Source organism: Heteronotia binoei, chromosome 21, assembly GCF_032191835.1.
Source record: "Heteronotia binoei isolate CCM8104 ecotype False Entrance Well chromosome 21, APGP_CSIRO_Hbin_v1, whole genome shotgun sequence".
In the NCBI taxonomy this organism is placed as follows: Eukaryota; Metazoa; Chordata; class Lepidosauria; order Squamata; family Gekkonidae; genus Heteronotia; species Heteronotia binoei.
In genome coordinates, this window is record NC_083243.1 from 60,636,726 (window position 1) to 60,659,216 (window position 22,491).

Below are 22,491 nucleotides of genomic sequence, written 5' to 3' on the forward strand. Positions count from 1 at the left end.
TCTCTCTCCTCCTTGTCTCTCCATAGCAAGGCAAAAAGCTCATACCTTGAATAAAACTTTTTTGGTCTTAAAGGTGCTTTGTATCTCTCCCAAGTGATTGAAGGAATGGGACAAAACAAGCTCTTGATCTTTCCTGCCCTCCCCCCTCTTCATCCCCAGGGGACATGGAAGGGGAGGACTCTCAGCCAATTGAGGTAAGAGAGGCTTGGCTCAATAGCTCTGTTGTGTGATTAAGAGAGCCTGGCAAAGCAGGCTCCGAGGGAGGAGCCTCAGTCAGAGGCTTTGCTGTGTAGCTCCTGTGTAAGTGAGAGAGCCTAGAAAAGCAAGCTGTGATGCAGAAGAAAGCAAGAGAGATAGAGAGAGGAAGCAGATGGCAGCCAGATTGTTGTCCCTCCTCCCTACACCCATGAGGCAGGCACAGTCCAGAATTAGGAGGAAACTGAAATGGTTATGCTTGCCACTTGAACTTTTAGATTGTGGTAATAACATTATTGTATATTTATTTTTAAAATTTTAATGTTTTTACTATGTTGTATATCACCCAGATCTTGTCAATAGCAGGGATTGGGTGATTCATAAACCTAATATAATAAATAAATAATATCTGAATTGCCCAATCCCTGCTACTGCTCTGAGCTCAACAATAGATTAAAACAGAAAACCATAAAATAAAATACATAGACAACACTAGTACAACAGTTTTTTAAAAATCCAGATGGCAAGCTACAGATTACTTTCCATTCTGGACTCCCTGGGCACCTTGTGGGCAGGGGAAAAGGAGGAGGAACAAAACAAATCTGGAGAGCAAAGAAAGGGTGCCAGCCAAAATGGATATTGTTGCTGTCCTCAACCAAAAACATGGCAGAACATCACTGCCTTACAGATGAGCAGATAAAGACTTCTGAACTGGATGCTGAGGAAAATTCATTCTGAATCCAGCCCTAACTGAAAGCAGTTTAACACAGACAGAGAACTGGGGGTGATTGGTAAGGAAGAGTGGGTAGTTGGGCAAAGATTCCTATTCGGGCTAAGGAAAAGAGATCTTCTAGTGAGCGAGAGAAACATTTTGTTTAAGTTAAAGGGGGCTCTTGATCCTTTCCTCAGGTTCCTGGGCTGAACCAATAGCCAAAATATCATAATGTGACAGGGTGGGACAGCCAGAGTAGCCAGAGTTGTTCAGGAAAGAAGAAAACATATACCTAGGGTAGCTCAGTCAGAAAGGGAAAGAAAAATGGAGGGAAAATATTGCCTCTGAGGGGCATCATAGGTGACAACTGTGAAGTTAATTAGTGTATCAAATGAATAGCTAACCCCCCAATTATTGAAAAAAATTGCAATAACATAGCAAAAGTGTCATGTCAACTTTAGTCCTACTGATTGCAGAATTGAATTGTAAGGAAAATACATTAACTTTGTGGACAGGTAATAATGCAGAGTTGCATGCTTAATCCTCTGAATGCAAACATATTTCTTAAGGTTTGGAGATTAATTGAATAGTGAAAATGAAAATTCATGACGCCATCTCTCATGAGAAAAAGTTAATAGACAAAAAACAATGAAGAATTATTTTTATCAGCCAGCTCAAGTTTAACATTTTGTTTAATTTCTTTTCAGTTTTATAATTTTTATTGGTTTAACTACAAAAGAAAAAGCATAAGCATAGATACAAAAAAAAGAAGAAGGAGGGAGGGCATATACAGAATGGGAAAGGCAGGGGGAAAGAAGAAAAAATACAAATATATCAATTTTAAATCTACCTCCAAATAGAATGTCCAATTCGTTCTACCTGCAAGTATAAAATTCTCCATATATTTTGCCATCTTTATCTTCCATTATAAAACATTTTTACTAAGCTATTATTTGCAATACAAGTCTAAACACTTCTTCTACAACACACATAAATATGAACAAGTCAGAGCAGTCTCAGCACGAAACTAACTACTTTGGCTTAACCTTGTTAAAAACACAAACTAATTTGTTAATTTATCACTATCATTAATATAAACACAAAAAATTAATATCTTTATCCTTAAAAAAAACTAAAAAGAAATACAACCTGGTATTATGTCTATCTCAATATAAACAGTTTCTCCTGGGATACATTATTAAAAAAAAAACAAATCTAGCAGTTTACATAACATCTGTGTTGTCTGCCTTTTTAAACAATTAATCCACCTCTTGTGTCCCTATTGGGCTTCCTAGCCCAACAGGGACACAAGAGGTGGATTAATTGTGAAAAAAGGCAGATAACACAATTTTTATGACCCAAAAATAAAAGTCTGATGCCTGTTCTTATTGAAGTTACCTACCCAACTATCCACCAGGATAAAAATATTTCAGGAAACCCTTCTTACTGAAAAGAAGTCTATCTCCTGAGTTATATATTAACTTGTAAAATTTCCCATATCTATAACAAACATAGAAACTAATATCATTATCTATTTAAAAAAGTTCAGCAATTTGTCAGGAACTTATATTATCTGCCTTCTTAAAAACTAATCTGAAGTAACTATTTTTACATAAAATTCTTTTCAAAAACTTTTTAGCCCTTTAATTTTTAAATCCATATTGTTTTAAACAAGACAGCTTACTGTAGTCCCAAAACAAACAAAAACAAAGAAAAGAAGTCTCACTTAGCCTTCTAATTTCACATATCAGAATTTCTTACAAAGTCCATGTCCACCTATCCACTGAGAAAAATCTAGTTCAGGAGGCTCTTCTTTCTGAAAGATTTCCACATCGTGATTTTCTGGTTAAAATGCATCTTCTTACTTCTTAATGCAGTCATCCTTCTCAAAGGAGATGAGAAAAATTCCACAGCTTTTGTTCCTCTCAACCTAGCTTGAGTCTGTCTCCATTTCCAGTCTTCTTTTTTAAATACGCCACAAGATTCCATTTTAATTTCCTTTTGTTGATTTCCCGACAGCTCAGTCTCCCATTTCAATTCCACAGACATCACCAGATTCTCTTTAGCACTATGCTCATGTAGATTTGAGGTTTCACTAGCTTTCAGCAAAAAAGCTGCCATTTGCTTCTTAACCAAGTCTGCCAATAAACCAAGCTCTTGCCTCAGAGATTTTAAACTGCTTAAAATGTCTTTTTTATAAGAAATTTCGCTTAGCAAAGCCATTTTTCTCTGTCAGCAAACTCAGTCCATTAATCCTGATTAAAAAGTAGCTCAGAGTCCCAGATAGCCTGTCCTTCTCAGTCTCCTCCAACTGAAATTTTAGATGTTAACGTATGAATTTCAGATCAGACAACAAGGAAAAATCTCTCTAACAGGTATCTCATTTTGTTCAGACCGTATTGCAGCCAAATAGTAGTCTCTTTAATAAATATCCAATTATGATCTGGGTCAATTTAAATGTCCATATTCCGATTGGTTCAAATTGTTTCCAGTACTTAAAGATGTTCTTTAACTTTCCATGGCCTCATTCACAGGGAAATTAGAGATATCAATCTCTTTCCCTTCCTTTGAACTACTAAGTCATTGAAATGTAAAAAAGACCCATTAGCCCTTGGCAATTGAAAGTGAACTTACTTGCATTGCAGATTTGTCATGCTTGAGATAGAGGGGTGATAGATCAAAAGCTTTTAAAGAAGAGAAAGGCAAGCAATCGAGCATTCACCTCTTGCTGCTGTATTAGCGATCCCGACAGGAAGAGCGTCAGAGCACATAGAAGAAACAGGAGCAACTGTCGTTGAGCCCCATCTCACTGTGAAAACCCTATGCCTAAGAGACCACCCCAGGGTTTCTTTGGGGGTGCCACGGATCCCCTGCCTGATCAGGGGGAGTCGCAAGCAGGAGAGCTCGCGAATCCACCTGCTAGCAAGGCGACCTAACCTGGAAGTCCCTTTGTTTAATTCCTTGTATTGTTACTGAGCTTGTATTATTTCTTTGAGAAAATATGTACTGTGTTTTGTTTATGTGGCAGGTGGACAGAGAATTCCTGAGACCAGTCTGTAAACTGCTTAGGATACCAATTAAAATCCTCACCAATATAATTCAAAGTCTGTCATTCAGAAAATTCACTCACCCAGCTCAACTGGTTCTGCTGTCTCTATTGCCTTACCTAACATGCCTTACCTAACATGCCCACATGTCCACTCCCCCCCCCAAGTATACACCTACTCCCATCATCACTAATAAATTAACATCCTCTAATAAGGAATTAGACCACCCTAGACCCAGTCCTTTCTGCTTATCCAAACTCTGCATGGAATTAGGCCAATAACACCCCCAAACAAATTGCAGGCAATTTTAAATATGTAACACAAGAATCCTAAGCCTACAGCCTTTGTAGTTAGCTTTGCTCCCTAATGTCTGGCACTGCTGAGATTATAGCAGTTGGTACTGTCATTGGACTTCTTCTGTTGTTGAAATCACAGGAAACCCATCCTGGTAGTTGGCTCAGCTCCAACCATTATCACCTGTCCTTGGACCTAAATGCACCAGACTCATCTCTTTAGAACAGGCAACATGATTTTCTTCCTCCCCTTCTCCCCTCCTCCCCTCCCCTGTAGCCATCCCCTATTAAGGACTGGTGCAGAAAATTGCAATTATTTTGCTACTACATACAATTGCCATATTGCAATGTTGCCTCAATTTTCTTTGCCATTTAATTATTTAGTTCTGTATTTTGGTAGGAGAATACATGTTATTGTTTCCTTTGACTTTCTCTCTTTTTTAACCAGGCATACTGTGTTAGATTGGAATCTGTGTAGACCAGAGGTATCAAACTCGTTTGTTATGAAAGCTGGTTATGACATAAATGTCACTTTGCTGGGCCAGTTCATGTGCAATAAAAAGTATTTCCAGGTACCAGAGAAATTTTACCACTGACCATAACCCACACCCCTCTTCAGCGCCTAACTAACCACCCTTTGCTTGATATGCACAAGAAGTTTTGCACAGTACAGAGAACTGTTGCCTGACAATCAAGGTGCAACAACCAGAGACTCTTGTGGCTCTTGAAGACTAACATATTTCAGAAGCTTTTGATGAGCTAGAGCAGAAAGTGCTGCATTCTGTTGCCACACGTGTGGCAACCAAAAACACATGGCCAAGTGGCATCAATCAGGGGAACCCAACAAGCCCTTCCTTAAAGAAACTGCTATGGTCAACAGGCTTTGGGGAGGGGAAGGGGTGAGGCAGCCATGCAATCCCACAGTTCCCTCTGTCAAAGTCCCAAATACGAAGTAACCAAAAAAGAGTCACACGGAAAGTGAGACTGGGGAGAAACCCGTAGGATCTGTGTTGCGTGCCTCTTAAAGATGTATATTCTCAAAGTCTTCTAATAACAATAACGACTCTCCAGTGCCAATACAGATGAATTGGCATTGGAGAGTTGTCATTATTATTAGAAGACTTTGAGAATATATGTATTTAAGAGGCATGCAACACAGAGCCTACAGGTTTCTCCCAGAGTCCCAAATACTGCAACAAGCTGAAACATAAGGGGAACTATGATGCTCCTCAGCACCACAAGAAATCTTGAAATGCTATCACTCTCCAAACATACCAGCTCTACTTCAATTACATTTTGCAGACTTTTATCTCCTGCCAGCTCCATAGCATTATCCAGTCACCTAAAATATTACTGCCCATGTGCAAGTGCACAGACACACATCCAGCCTGCCTCTGCTGTGTGCAAACCCTGCATGCTTTTCTAAATACCTACTCTCATCCCTGAACTTCACCTCTCCCTTTTCTCTCCTGTTCAGACTGTTAAATAAGACAGTGCTGGCATGCAGGGAGCCCAGGGAGCATGCAGGTGTTTTAGCTTTGCCTCTTATTTAATCCTCCCTTATTTAATGCTGCCAAGGGAGGAAGGTGTGAGAGAAGCCATGCACATCTGGGTCAGTGGGTTAGCCACCTCTGGCTCACCTGACTCGGTGGGCCTTGCCTGCCCTGACCCTTGGCATTCTGCATTTGTGGCATCCCTTACATAAGCAGCAGGCTTTTCTGTCTCACCCAGGTTGCTGCATATAGCATAACCAGCTAGGCCAGTTGCTCTGTTCACATGTTTATGTAAGTGGGCACATTTGGCAAGCTGGCCTGTGGCTTTGGCAAGCTGGCTTGTGGGCACCTTCCCTGGGCTGCCAGCAAGTGGGAAGCTGCTTGGCTGGGCTGGAGGAGGTAGAGCCAAAAAGATTCTGCCTCCTGCACATGAACTGCCAGTCATCTTTCTGCCAGTCTAGGCAACAAATGCAGGAGACTAATGTGCTCTGGCTGGAGGAAGAGGAGGTGTCCAAGGACAGTAGGCAGGCTCCAAGGGAGATGGCTGCACAGAGCTGAGAGCCAAACCAGCCCTCCCTGCCCCTTATGGTTGCCAACTCTGGCAACCCCTGGAGATCTGGGGGAAGACCCTGGGGAGGGCCCACATTTGGAGAAGGGAGGGACATCAGCAGGGGGAATAATACCCTAATATAGGCCCTTCTGTTCTACTTTTAGAGTGGTTTTCCCACAGTTGCTTGTGTGCCTGGATGGGCTGGTTCTAGTACAATGGTTATATATTTGTCTGGTGTAGACAAAGGTTCTGGCCTCTGCTCAGGAACATGTGAACATGAAGCATGGACACTTCATACATAACAAGCCTGACACATGGAGTGATTTGGATAATTCTCTCTCTCACACACACACACACACACACCAACAGTATTGGCTCAACAATCCCTTCACCCTAAAATAGGGTTGCCAATCCCCAGGTGGGGGCAGGGGATCCCCCGGTTTGGAAGCCCTCCCCCTGCTTCAAGGTCATCAGAAAGCGGGGGGAGGGGAGGGAAATGTCTTCTGGGAACTCTATTATTCCCTATGGAGATTTATTCCCATAGAAAATCATGGAGAATTGATCCACGGGTATCTGGGGCTCTGGGGGGGCTGTGTTTTGGGGTAGAGGCACCAAATTTTCAGTATAGCATCTAGTGCCTCTCCCCAAAATACCCCCCAAGTTTCAAAAAGATTGGACCAGGGGGTCCAATTCTATGAGCCCCAAAAGAAGGTGCCCCTATCCTTCATTATTTCCTATGGAAGGAAGGAATCTTGATCTTGGCTCCACCCCTAATGTCTCCTGGCTCCACCCCCAAAGTCCCCAGATATTTCTTGAATTGGACTTGGCAACCCTATCCTAAAAAGGTGCTAGTACTTTTTTCCACAGCAAGAGAGAGAAACTAGCATAACTTCTTGTCTGGGTGATTTTTAGCCACTTCAGCTATTGATGTCACATAGTCACAGTCCTATGTAGCTTGAAGGATCAGAGTCCCGTGGAGCAGCAAAACAGAAATCGGAAACACGCTTCCACTGTAACATCCTACAAGGGGCAGGTAAGCATTGGCTGAGTATTACATTGGCCCAAGGATTATACTCCAAATGCGCAAATCACTTCACAAGCAGGGATAAGATATAGGAACAGGAAAAATATCTATGTGGTGCCACTCTCTAAAATCCATAGTTTACAACTTGGGCAGAGTGCTTGAACCCACTTGTTGTTACTTCTGTGTCCTTGTGTGCCTCTTCAGGCAGCCCTTTTACAGGAGTAGACGCTTAGACTGTATTCACAATACAGGGCTAACAATCTGCTGAGGCTACAACATGTCCAACAGTGGCCTTAATCAGGATGTGCTGTGGCTATCAACTTTCTTGTTCTAGCCTGGCTTCTGCACCACTGTAAACTGCTTAACAGACAACTGTATGGACAGTTCTACCTGTGATTCTTCTATCTGTTAGCATAACTTTTAAAGGCATGGGGCCTTTACCAAGAGAGTTGACAACCCCATGCATCTGATTTGCCTTCAGAGATCCATTCCTGATGGTGTTGAATAAATGTTTGATTGTTCTCCTGCTTGCCAGTAGCCTCAGTAGCCTCAGCATGGGACTCAATGTAGAAGGTGGCTGAAAAGGTCATTTAATGTCTGCACAGTTGTAATATAGCAAAGGTGGGCTCCTTTAGGGTCACAGTTCTCCTGATCACAGCTGGTATATAATAAACCACAGAAGCTATATGATGGAGTCAGGAAATAGAGAACAAGACTAGTATCAGGAGGAGGAATGGCTATTTGGGAAGGTGATAAGAAAAATATTGGGCTGTAGGGCAGCCAAGCAGCATTTCTGCCCTGTCCCTGTGGCTGGGATTGGCTGTGCTAAATTTTATCTGTGCCAGATATTCCTTCAAGTACTCTATGGCTGTTCACCCCATGCAGAGCTTGAACAACACAGCTCAACAGCTGCACATTTCTACAGAGCTTGGAATTTTTCTCTGAAACAAGAAGCTTTTCTGCTTAGAGAAGAGCTCCTATGTCAAAGGAAGGCCCCTTGCACCAAAGGAAGGCAGTGCTGTTGTCAGGTAAAAGTCCCTGACAAGGATTTGTCTCGAACTTGTGGTTCAGAAACTATTTATTGATTTTCCTAATAGTACTGTGATTGCTGATGGTCAATTATCCAAAGTATATTCATATATCCATAATTACCAGTATACACTAACCCACATATCTATTCATTGTATTCTTTTTTGTAGAATAGTACTGGTACTTTTATGAAGAATAGTACAGGTAACAAAGAAGCCCACAGTAGAGGGTAAGCCACTGTGGGAAGTGAGAGCCTAATCTTGTCTCCCTGGTAATTGAAGGTAGGTACAAATGGACAATGTCTGTAAAGTTGGAACACGACCTTGGAGAAGAGTAACATAGTAGTCTGGGAACTAATTCAAAGACTCTTGAGCAGGAGATGTTTAGGCGGGAGAAATGATGAGCTGATAACCTATAACCTATATTTGGACTGTAACTTATATTTTATGCCAGTCTGGCAAGGCCAGTAGCCTTGCATGCACATGCTACAAGTGTTTGCCACATGATTCTTCATTTAAAGCTTCTTTTGCATTCACTCAAGGAGTCTTGTGGTAGATTCTGGGCAAAATCTGACATCTGGGAGTTGAGTGAAGGTCTAGGATACAACCTACTTATTTCCCTTCCAACATATTTGAAACTTGCCGGCAAACTTGCTGGCAGAATTATGCACATCTAAGACTCGACTTAGTATAGGATTGCATTGTTAATGAAATAATTTTCCAACATATGTAATACACATTGGTATATATCTGCACATGTTTGTGTACATTCAGATTTTTTTGAGCTTTCCATATTGTATACTAAAATATACCATGCCAGTGCATGAGTCCTACTATAACTATTACTTAATTATTCCTGTAAATTGTAGCTTTTTATTACCAAACTGGAGATCTGAATATGAATATTGCTGAAACTTGTGATCTAATAACAAACAAAATTGGAATCCATATCTTCATTAATTTTGTTCTAATTTTTTGCTGCCTTTTATCTGCAGTATTTGCAGATCAATACTAGCATTTTAACATGACAAATTAACATGTTTTAACAGTAATGGATTCATAATATCCTTCTCTGTAACTTTTTAATATAATCACTTTCCCTGTCTATGTTTCTTGTCCACCTTTCTTTCATTTTGTTTTCCATTCTTAAGCCTGTTTGTAACACATGCTATAGTCAAAAGGAAGATAAAGAAATATATTTTAAAAATCATTTTCTGTACTGTACACATTTTGTTCACATCCTTGGACATAAGATTGTTCAAGGAAGGTGTGAAATAATCTTACTGGAAATCATGTGCATTTGTAGTATGTCAGAGAAACTTAACATCTGGTAATAATGTAATATAATACTTCCATATTCAAAGACAGCATACTACTACTTTACTATCAGATGATGGGGTCTCCAACATGCCTTGACTCCAAGTTCTTCGGGGTGTGACCCAGCAAGGCAAACCTTACACTGGTTTATGTCCTTAAATAAATTGCTGTTAGGGTACCTTGGAGATTCCAAAGAAATAAAGGACCAAGGCTTACATAGTGACAGTATTGTTTAAAATCACTTTAAAATAAGAAGCAGCTGTGGTTAGGCATACCTTATGGTAATCAATCAACGTATGACTATGGGTCAGTACACATACACACATACACATATAAAACATTTTGAGTATGTATACAGTGGCAGGGAGGGAGAGAGAAAGAGAGAGAGAAGAATGTATGATTCTTTGCTTCTTGGCTTAGTAGGAAAAACCCTCCTCCGTAAAACAGGAGCAAGGGAAAGAAGATCATGTTTTAAAAAATACAGATCACTGAGAATAAAACAACAAAAAGAATAGTTCCCTACCCATTACTTCCCACTGTGTGAACTTTTGACATATCCGCAAACTCTTCCTTTCGCTTGCTACTGCTGTTGTACTGCTCGCTGTACAGCTTTAAGGACATCTGTTCAACAGCATCTCTTTGTGCTTCCAGATAGCATAGCTGAACCTCAGCCTAGAGAAAGAAAACAATAAGAAATGAACCCTTTGTTTTAATCCACAAGGAATGCATTTGCAATGGCTTTCCATGTCCACAACAATTCAAAGTGTGTGTATGTAGGGGGGAATGTATGCGTATGTGCATATAAATCTCAAAGTTATCATAATATTATCATGGTGTTATTTACTAAAATTGGAACCACTCTTCTTTTTTCCAAGAATGGACATCATCACATACCTAGTTTCATTTGGTTCCTAAGAATAATAATAATGTGAAATACAAAACAAAACAAAAAGGGTGCTGAAGCAGCAGCTGACTGGGGCAGTGAAGACGCTAGTTTTGGAGCACTGCTCCTGTTTCTCTGGGTGTTGGAAGGAAGGGGAGAACAGCTGCCTGGATCCACTGCAAACCTGTTTATCCCCCTTTGGCGTCCATAATCAAAGAAAAGGGCCCACAGGGCAAAAACTTATGGGAAAAGCACTTCCATGCTTCAGCTCAATCATATGATACAATAATCGAATTAGCATTGCAACCACATATAATCTGAAACAGCTTCCTTTTATCTCTTCTACTTTGTGCAGTATATAAAATATTATGTTGAAGGTCCATGCAGGAAGCTGCAGGATATTTTCAAGTTGATGTACATAAAAACAAAGGCACCAGTCACTCACTATTGCATCAATTAACATGCCAAAGATTAGCCAGCAACTTGCACTTAAGAGTAAGATGAAGCACACTGGCCCTCATGTATTCTTTGGCTGAAACCCGACGTACAGTTTGGAGTGGTTTGCAGTTGCCCCAAAGAGAATCAGCCAGAAATAGAGCGCCTTGGTGCTTCTGGATGGCGTTTGGGGAAAGGGGTGGGCCGTGGGCACCCGGGGAGCGTCAGGAAAGCTTGTGCATCCCGGCTGCAGCTCCCTGGGCACTCTCCAGGCGCTTCCTGACCTTTCAGAAGGCTGGGAGGCGCCTCAGAGGTGCCGTAGTGAAAAGGCACCACTTCTGAAGTGGTGCCTTTTTGAGCTGGGTGGATCAGGCCAGAGGACGGGGTGAGTACAGGACAGGGGTTGGCAGCAGATGTTGCTGTCTGGAGGGTTTTTTTGGGTCGACTTCAGAGTCATCTCTGAGTCGACCCAAAGTGCCGGTCTGTACTCAGCCATACAGACTCTTTCTTGATCAAAGGAACGTCAAATAGTGTTTGGCTTCAAAACCACTAAATCGATAAGCATTGCAGCTGCCCAGATGAACTGGATTCAAGAGTTCACAGCACCAGGAGATATGGAGATAGATCTGGCTTTTTGCAGGGCTTGCTCCTGGTTAGCTGGGAACAGTGCAGAGACAAGGTTGACTTTCAGAACACTTCAGGGCCATGTTTTTGTGTTATTTCAATACTTTCTGCTGAAATGCAAATACAGCATAATAAAATTATAATACACTTCAAAATAGCAGCATCACTTTCGCAAAGTAATTCTATTTCCCCATTATTAATAGGCTGGATGCTATTATATAAGGGAGAGATGGCTTCTACATCTAATGGAAAATGGTCTCAGAGGCTTACAAAAGTTCAAACAGTTCCTATTATACAAGGCAGGGTCATGAGTGAGAAAAGCGGTCATGAATGAAGGCAGTCTCTAATAGTCTATGTCACAAACAGAAGGGTGCTAAGAAATATTCTGTGCAAACAGATCAAAGAGATAAAGGTACCAGAAGAGAAATCTGCAAATGTGTAAATAGCAGAAAATATGTTAGCATTAGTGTGGGGTGATGGTTTGTCATTATAAAAATGAGCCTTGGAAATCCTTGGACTTGCACACTTCCTCCTTACTGTAGGAATACTTCCCAAATTAATAATTTCTACTTTCATAGCAAACTGTAGGCACATCCAAACCATAAACTATGATGAGTTTTGTGTCTTTCAAACAAGGATTTCAAATTAGTTTTAAACTCTAGTTTATGACTCAAATAAAAATGGCTTTATTTAAAAAAAAATTCTGAGCCTTTTTCAACACAAGGAAGGAGATGGAGGGGGAAGAGACTCCATGAGAGTAAAGATTCCAAAGACTTTGATTCCATATGCATGCATTATTCCTATACTATATTTCATAAATTCCAATACACATACATAGCTTGACATTCATTGGCTTTTCCTTTTTTCCAATATGTACTCTATTAGAATAACAACTGTAGATGTGAAGTCTGGCCAATGGCCTAAGGCTCCAGTCCTAATGACAATTATTCATCAATATTGCACAAATTATGTTAATTCCAATCAAAAGCAATTGTGTTTAGAAGTGGCATCCATGATGTTTATTAGTTTAATAGCTTGGAGTATCTGATATTGTTCATAGCATTCCAGCTTTTGAGCCCATCGGGGAGGGCAGGATTGTAAGCCAAAATGCCCTCAAAAGAGGTTGGGGAATTGACAGGTGGGCAACTTTGGCTCAAAAGGACCTAGAATCTATGTATACAGGATTCCACTTCCAGAAACTATTGCTAAATTTACCAAGGACACTAATTAAGGAAAACAATTATGCTTTTATTACAGAAACTTATAGAACACATATACAAGGTAATGGATACATATAACACACATACAGACCTAATAAAAATAGAGAGAAATGCACAGAGGTAACACAGGGATAGACAAACAGGGTGATAATTACCGATCGTAGTCTTCGAGGAAGGCTCCAATGGCGACAAACTAGGGCGATGGGGGAAGGGGCCCTCAACTGATCAGGAATCGGGGATGTATCTAAACAGCAGGAATGGGATACTGCTAGATGCACACCTGTGGGGAGCTGGGTCAGAGGTTATAAGGAGTACCTTGAGCCCTTAGGGGATGAGAGGTGCAGGGGCAGATGACAGGTGGTGACCTCAGAAAAAGGGGAGGTTCCGCAATGATGATAAGGGCTGGACTTTTGCGGTGTCCAATGACCAGTTTATTGGGGGCACTTGATTGGGTACTCATACCTGGCCAATGAGAATACCTGGCCCTGGTTACCTGATTGGGCCTTCAGATAAAAATGGGAAAAAGGGGGAGGCTCCAGGGTGACCATTAGGGAAAAGAATGAGTAAAATTATTGGGGTGGAAGGGATTAACAAGCTATCAAAATGTATCTAAAAGGTGACAATAGATGGCGAATTGCTACCTAAGGTAACACCCAATCTATACAAAGAAGCTTGGCTCTAGATGAAAATGTTCTTCCTCTTCTTCACTCCTCTACTGGCACCGTCCTTTGTCTTGCGTTCCGTTGAACAAAAGTTTAGGCAGTCTGACAGGATCCATGCCTAAGATAAGCTTGATTGCCTTATGCATAAGTGACAGCTGTTGAGCTTCTCGCTTCGCTGTTATGGAGTCTGGCACTGCAGGAAGATAGTTGCTGATGATGTTAGCCTACCAACATGGATTTTATGGTCAAAGCTGGAAGCCGCTTGCCCGGACGGCTCCTGGCGGCGCAACTTCTCCCACTGTAACAGCCAAGATGGTGCGTGCATGGAGCGGCTGGAAACCCATCTGTCCTCCTGGTTAGCACTCTTCCAGAGATACCATGTGCTGCTGCAACGTTGTGGCTGTTAGTACTCACATAATTCCCTTACATTCTGGTAGACAAAACCCACGTTTTCCTGGCCGATGTGTGTGAGTAGAGTCTCCAGGCACCCTGGCAACCGAACAGGTGACTACGATGTTCTGAAATTAGGGGTCTTTTTCTCATAGGATATAAATGTAATAAAATAAATAAAAATAAAATAAATTTATACCTGTCAGAAAGCCAATTAGCTGATTTTTTGTTTTAGTTATGGTCATTATTATTAGCATGTTGTCAATAGTTAAAACTTTCCAAAGGATGCATTCTATAAAACAAAAAACAGTCTTTTCAGGTTTTTCTCTTTACTGGTTTCCTTGAACTATACCTGTACCATGGATTGTTCAGTTGTCTTGGTCATATGCAGGGCTTTTTTTTGTAGCAGGAACTCCTTTGCATATTAGGTCACACACCCCTGATGTAGCCAATCCTTCTGGAGCTTACAGTAGGCCCTACAGCAGAGGTGCCCAAACTTGCTTAATATAACAGCCACATAGAATAAAAGTCAGATGTTTGAGAGCCGCAAGACATGAACATCAAATGTTTGAGAGCTGCGAGGGAGGGAGGGAGCAAGGAAGGAAGAAGGAAGGAAAATAGATGGGGGAGGGAGAGTTGGAAATAAAGTAACTTTAATTTTAAATGCATTCTCTACACTGCAGGCTGGCTTGGAGAAGTGATTTAAAGAGACAAATGCCTTCTCCAAGCCAGCTGACAGGACAGTGGGGGCTTTGAGAGTCATACAATATGTGTGAAAGAGCCACATATGGGCCATGAGCTGCAGTTTGGACACCCCTGCCCCATAGAAAGAGCCCTGTAAGCTCTTGAAGGATTGGCTACATCAGGGGTGTGTGGCCTAATATGCAAAGGAATTCCTGCTACAAAAAAACCCTGGTCATGTGGAATTACTTCAGTTATTTTGAGAGCTGGGACACACACACAGTTGCTCCTAGTTGCTTATTGAATCATTCCTCCTGTAAAACAAAAACCTGATCAAGAGAGTGAACACCAAAGAGTTCTCTCAGTCTAGTGTTGTGATCTTCAGCTGCTAAATGATTGAATATATCAAGAAGGAAGTTCCATATCCCAAGTTCCACTTTCATACTTTAAAAAACTATTTTAATAACCGCCCTTTGGGTATGTGTGTACCAAATTTCAGCTTTCTGGGCTTTTGGGAAACACGGTATGTATTTTTTGGTTGACAAGGTCTCAAATTTTAGGGATTGACAAACATTTCCTCTTCACACTTCTCTGATATGCAGAGTATCTTAAACAGCATACGTGCAAAATTTCCTCTTCAACTGTAATTTAGTCACATTGAGATACAGTTTATTCCCCCCCACTTTACAAGCTGCCCAAATATTGTTGTCTTTGTACACTTTAATACAGCTTGCTGTTTCCCCATTTCTCATTTATAACACAAATGCTTCCCTTGTTCAGCTCCACAATCCTCCAATATACACAACTGCCCTCAGGAGAAATGTCCCACTTTGTCACTTGACAATATGTTTTCTCTCTGCATCAACTATTTTTATATGTAACTGCTGTCTTCATCTACTGTAAACATTTTCAGGAAGCGAAAATCCAGGCAGATGTAAGCATCACAAAGATCTTTGTGATTTCTGTATGAAGTCATCTATTAGTGACTGTGTGCTGTACTTAAGGCTTTCTCCCTTTCGAACAGCTCATGTTCTACTGATATCACTGCAGTTCCAGAAGAGCTTTGAAAACTTTTAAGTAGGTATTGATTAGTTTATTTAAAAAAAAACCCCACAATATTCTTCAGAGGCCACTGTAGTTAACAAGAAAATGTGCACAACAAAACATATGAAAAAATCCACTGAAGATTATCATTTTAGACTTTTTAACATGAATAAAGACATTGTAGGTCACTCATAAGAAGGGTTGCTAGGTCCCTCCAAGCAACTGGTGGGGGATGGGGACTGGGCTTACCAGAAGCAGGGAGTCTCGCCTGTTGTTTCAGCGATGTGCCCACGTGACTGACAATGTGAAAGAAGTGACCTAGGCATGCTGGGGCAATGCTTTGGATTTGGGGCAAAAACTCTATGGTAGAATTAGCTTATACCATAGAGATTTTGGCCCAAAACAAGAAGTGCCTATGCCACTTCTGGGTCACGTCAAAGTCACACAGGCATGTCACTAACATGGGTATGCTTCCCCCTTTTTTTGCAGTCAATCCCCCCCCCCCAAGTGAGAGCTGGCATCCCTACTCATCAGATCTGCATCTTTATTTGTTTACAATACCATTCTGATAAATTTGACACACTTTGTCATTTCTTGTTTTTGTCAGGCTCTGTTCATTTACAATATTAATGGAAGCTGTTACTAACCATATTCATTAATGCATAGAAATGCCTACTAACATAGAAGCCGGGGTAGCAAGGAGGGAGGGGGGAAAAGTAGAGAGCAATTTCCCAGGAATATCAAAGGTTGCCAAGGCCTCTTTGAAGTAGACAGTATGTGCCAGATTCTCACCTCCTCTCCGGAGGCACCAAGGACATTGCCTCTGGGAAATGTAACCACCAACTGAAGAGATAAGGGGGGGGGGGGGGGACGTTGTGAAAAGTCTCACATGCAAAAGCAACCTTTTGTTTTGGGAATTAAGGGGTAGAAATGATTGCTTTGATGTAGAGAGTTAAATGCCAATGATTTGAACTGATCTCCATCAGTTCTAATGCCTGCCATGCTGGAGTAATTCTGAAGTATCCAATAAATGCAACTTTGTTTCAAAATACCAAGTCTGCTTACTTGTGAGCTTCAACGAAACCATGCCTGACAGTTTTATGAATTCATGTATCATAATTAATCCATGCTCTGATTAAATCCAGGTTGTACTACAGGAATGCTTTCTACAAAGGACTGTGTAGGAAGACTGTTCAGACAGGAACATAAGAACATAAGAGAAGCCGTGTTGGATCAGGCCAATGGCCCATCCAGCCCAACACTCTGTGTCACACAGTGGCCAAAAAGCCCAGGTGCCATCAGGAGGCCTATCAGTGGGGCCAGGACACCAGAAGCCCTCACACTGTTGCCCCTTCCAAGCACCAAGAATACAGAGCATCACTTGCCCCAGAGAGAGAGTTCCAACAATATGCTGTGGCTAATAGCCACTGATGGACCTCTGCTCTATATGTTTATCCAATCTCCTCTTGAAGCTTGCTATGCTTGTAGCCGTCACCACCTCCTGTGGCAGTGAATTCCATGTTTTAATTACCTTTTGGGTGAAGAAGTACTTCCTTTTTATCCGTTCTAACCCGACTGCTCAGCAATTCGACTGCTCATCGAATGCCCACAAGTTCTCGTATTGTGAGAAAGGGAGAAAAGTACTTCTTTCTCTACCTTCTCTATCCCATGCATAATATTTTAAACCTCTATCATGTCACCCTGCAGTCGAGCCCCAAGCATTTTAACCTTTCTTCATAGTGTTCCAACCCTTGAATCATTCCAGTTGCCCTTTTCTGCACTTTTTCCAATGCTATATTTTTTGAGGTGTAGTGACCAGAATTGTACACAGTACTTCAAATGAGGCCACACCATCGATTTATACAGGGGCATTATGATACTGGCTGATTTGTTTTCAATTCCCTTCCTAATAATTCCCAGCATAGCATTGGCCTTTTTTATTGCAGTTGCACACTGTCTCGACATTTTCAGTGAGTTATCTACCATGACCCCAAGATGTCTCTCTTGGTCAGTCTCCTCCAGCTCACACTCCATCAACTTGTATTTATAGTTAGGATTTTTGGCCCCAATGTGCATTACCTTATACTTGGCCATGCTGAACCTCATTTGCCATGTTGATGCCCACTCACCCAGCCTTGACAGATCCCTTTGGAATGCCTCACAATCCTCTCTGGTTCTCATCACCCTGAACAATTTAGCGTCATCCTCAAACTTAGCCACTTCATTGCTTACTCCCAACTCCAAATAATTAATGAACAAGTTAAAATGCATCAGACCCAGTACTGAGCCCTGTGGCACCCCACTGCTTATCATCCTTCACTGCAAAAATTGCCATTTATACTCACTCTCTGTTTCCTATTAATTAGCCAGTTTTGATCTACAAAAAGACTTGTCCTTTTACTCCATGACTCTCAAGCTTACTTAGGAGCCTTTGATGAGGAACTTTATCAAAAGCTTTCTGGAAGTGAAGGTAAACAACATCTATTGGGTCCTCCTTGTCCGCATGTTTGTTCACCCCCTCAAAGAACAGGTTAGTGAGACAAGATCTTCCCTTACAGAACCCATGCTGAGTTTTCCTTGACAATTTTTGTTCATCAATGTGCCTACTAATTCTCTCTTTAATAATGGTCTCCACTAACTTTCCTGGTATTGAAGTCAGACTGACTGTCCTGTAATTTCCCAGATCTCCTCTGGAACCCTTTTTAAAGATGGAGGTGACATTAGCTGCCTTCCGGTCCTCAGGAATAGAGGCAGATTTTAATGTAGGATTACATATTTTTGCCAGGAGATCCACAATTTCACCTTTGAGTTCTTTCAGATCATATCTCACAGGGATCATATTTCAAAAAGTTTTGAAATCTTTATATTGGCTGCTGGTATGCTTCTGGGAATAATTAATTGTGCTAGTCTTATAAAGTCTAACACTATGAAGTCTGGCACTTATAGACTGAATTCAGATGGCTAATTTGGGCTGACACAGGAATGGCCCACATCCGGATTTAAGTGGCACGTTCAAACGTGCACATCTGGGTCCCACCTTGCTCCCGCCCTTGCCTCATCCTCCACTGTCACTGAAGCTCTTCTAGGGCACCTTTCCCTGCCATCTGAATGGCTGGGGGGTGCCAGGGAAGCATCACTCATGCATTTGAGCAGTGTGACCGCTCCTCTGGGGTGCATGCAACCTGTCCTTGTTCCAGCAACGGGCTGTGTGCTCTCTGACCACCCCCAGGGTGCTTTCCACTATGCCAGCTTTCTTCTTCCTGCCACCCCAAGCTGCCAATCTGTACCCAGCCATAAGTACTTTGGTCTTATAAAGCCCTACCTAGCCTGAAACCAGGGTATCCTGAAAGACTGCCTACAACCAGCTGAGAAGTGGCTGAAGTCATCATTACTAGGCACCAAATCTGTAACTTGTTAGGCACCAAGTGATACCTTATTAGCATTTCAAATCTTTTAGGCCCTTACATGCTGGTTTGGAAAGCAGATATCTTGAAGCTTTTAAGAACATAAGAACATAAGAGAAGCCATGTTGGATCAGGCCAATGGCCCATCCAGTCCAACACTCTGTGTCACACAGTGGCCAAATTTTTTTTATACACACACACACACACACACACTGTGGCTAATAGCCACTGATGGACCTCTGTTTCATATTTTTATCTAAACGCCTCTTGAAGGTGGCCATGCTTGTGGCCGCCACTACCTCCTGTGGCAGTGAATTTTACATGTTAATCACCCCTTGGGTGAAAAAGTACTTCCTTTTATACTTTTGATAAGCTTCAGCTTTATTTGCTGACTTGGTTAAGAGCCTAGAGACTATCCTGGATCCAACATCACTTCTGGAGAAGCAGTTGCAAAAAAGTCTAGCTTGGAAGAAAGTCCCTACCTTGACACGGCTGATCTATCCACTTTAATCCATATCACAATAATATTGAGAGACTAGACTACTGTAATGCATTCTACAGAAGTCTATCCTTGGTCAGCTCAGAGACTCCAGCTGCTGCAGAATGCCACAGCTTGCTTATTAACAGGAGCTAGGCGCAACATGCATATTATTTCCATTCCACACTCACTATTGCAACTGCCCATTGATTACTGGGTTCTATTCAAGCTATTGGCAGTCACTTACAAGGCTCTTCATGGCCGTAGTTGCTCATGTCTATAGAACTGCCTCTCTCCCTATAGTCTGCCACAAGAACTTCATTCATCTGAGCAGGGCCTTCCACAGGACCTTCAAATGGGTAAAGTCAACAACTTTCCATACCTGTGCCTTCCCTGTTGTGGCCCCAGAATGATCTGCCTGATGAGGTCAGGAAGGTTCCCACTATCTTGGCTTTCTGCAAACCAGGCAAAACTGAATTAACCAGGAAGGCCTTTTTATTATTAAATAATATGCTTTGATTTTTCGAGGTCCTTTAATGCATTTTTTAAAAGATTTTAACAATCTTACCCTGATTTAATCTGATAAATTTTATTATTGCTGCTTTATATGTGATATTTTATTGGTGATATTATACTACCACTTTCATGCTTCTGTATTGCAAGCCATCTTGAACACAGTGAGATAGGATATACTTATTTTAAAGAAGTACTTAAAATACACAAGGATTGCTAATATATTTTGACAATGCCCACCTGCTATGGTTTAAAAGCTTCAGCTAACCAGTACACTTGGCTTTCAAGGATAATGGGATATGGTCTGGTATAATATTAATTTGCTATAAATTTTGCATTGAACAACTATACCTGTGGGTAAAGCTAACAGCCTTGGTACATAAATGATATTGTTTGAAGAACTGTTGAAGAGCAAAGACCTATGATTAAGTTCTTTTGCAGGCTGATCTTTAGGATAACAACTTGGAAAATAATTGGCCCTCCCTTTCTTAAGACAGGTAAAATGTATTATATTCAGGGTCCACAGTATATCACCAACTGCTGAACGAGATTTCTGATGCTCAGTGCCACTGATCTCTGGGTAAAATTTGCTCTTATACCTTTCTAACTGTGCAGGTGACCTGGCCAAATAAATCTCACTAAAAGAAATGCTTTGTTCCAATTAGGGTTGCCAAGTCCAATTCAAGAAATATCTGGGGACTTTGGGGGTGGAGCCAGGAGACATGATCAGGCTGTGACAAGCATAATTGAACTCCAAAGGGAGTTCTGGCCATCAAATTTAAAGGGACGGCACACCTTTTCAATTCCTTCCTTCCATAGGAAATAATGAAGGATAGGGGCACCTTCTTTTGGGGCTCATAGAATTGGACCCCCTGGTCCAATCTTTTTGAAACTTGGGGGGTATTTTGGGGAGAGGCACTAGATGTTATATTGAAAATTTGGTGCCTCTACCCCAAAACACAGCCCCCCCCCCAGAGCCCCAGATACCTGCAGATCAATTCTCCATGATTTTCTATGGGAATAAATCTCCATAGGGAATAATAGAGTTCTCAGCAGACATCCCGCCCCCCCTCCCCCGATGACCCTGAAGCGGGGAGAGGGTTTCCAAACCGAGGGATCCCCTGCCCCCACCTGGGGATTGGCAACCCTAGTTCCAATAGTGCAGGCCTAAAATAAATGGATTCTGTTTTATATTCCTCTAATATCCTTTGAAACTTTGCCTAATCAACATTTTACTGCAATAAATTATTTGTTGTAAGGGAATCAGGCAATGTTCATCCAGGTAGCAGTTGAGAGAAAATTATATTATCCTAGCCTAGGATTCATATCCAGTGCAGGCACAGTGAAGGTAATGTGCTTGTACAAATGTTACTCTCTACTTACCACTTGTCTATCTGACTGGTGGGGGTCTCTAGGATTTCAGGTAGAGGTCTTTTAGGTGACATACTACCTAATCCCGTTCACTGAAGATGCAGGCATTGAACCTTGGACCTTCTGCATAAAAAGTAAATGCTCTGCCACTTAGTCACGGCTACTTCCGGTGGCAGGATTGCAGCCTTTGGGCAAAGCTCATGGCTGATGTGCTATAATTCTAGGCCTGAAATTTGGAAGACCCAGATTAAAAATCTCTAGCTCAAACATGAAGTTTACTGACTGACTGTGGGCAAATCACTGTATTTTCACCTACACTGAAAGGAAGGAAGCCAGGGGAAATACCAAAGCAACAAACTGAAAAATCTCACAGGTACACAGTTTGTACAAAGAGTCTGTCTGAATGCTGATCCTTTAAGCAGTTCCTTTGACAACACAGGCTGTCTCACAAAGATGAGCTCAGACTGTAAGCTTAGAATCATAGAGTTGGAAGGGACCTCCAGGGTCATCTAGTCCAACCCCCTGAACAATGCAGGAAACTCACAAATACATCCCGCTAAATTCCCATGGCTTATTACCATCCAAGCAGTACTTCTTTCTGTAATACCTGAAATGGAGTATATGCACGTGCTTTCTTATGGGAAGCTTGCACACTGTTTCATCACCCGTCTCTCCCCCACAGGTTTTTCTTTGGTTCTTAGAAAGATTTCATTGCAGCATCCAGCTGGCTGTTCTCTTTGTGGGGTCCAAGACCATTTTAAGAAAACAGAACTGTTCTACATATAAACTGTTTGTATTGTTGAGAGGTCAGCTTCCCTGCTGCTGCTGAATTCCTGGCAATTTGCATACCATTAAAGCATTAGCCATAATGTTTGGAAAATTTAATTTTAAAGCTGTGCTATTAAAGATGTTTGTGGAATTGTAAGCATCTATGACAGCTGGGAAATTTGTTAACACTCTGATAGTTACACTATTTGTGCATTACTTTGGAAGGTAGTAAACAAAATCCCTTTCTACAGCAATTAATTAGATTTTAATACAAGAGGAGGTATTTTAAAAAACAAATTTTATCACAGCAATCCAATAATGAAAGCAGCCTGTCTTTTTATTTTCAATATTTTGCACTC

At 41.4% G+C, this 22,491-nt stretch overlaps 1 protein-coding gene across 4 annotated transcripts in view; it reads right to left on the reverse strand.

Moving 5' to 3' along the window:
• The window catches only part of AKAP6 (A-kinase anchoring protein 6), a 432,373-nt gene that overhangs the window by 103,935 nt on the left and 305,947 nt on the right, over window positions 1-22,491 (reverse strand). For all 4 annotated transcript variants that reach the window (XM_060262489.1, XM_060262490.1, XM_060262488.1 and 1 more), the window contains one exon: window positions 10,183-10,331. In XM_060262489.1, the coding sequence (XP_060118472.1) occupies window positions 10,183-10,331 (149 nt within the window). The remainder of the gene's footprint in view (window positions 1-10,182; window positions 10,332-22,491) is intronic.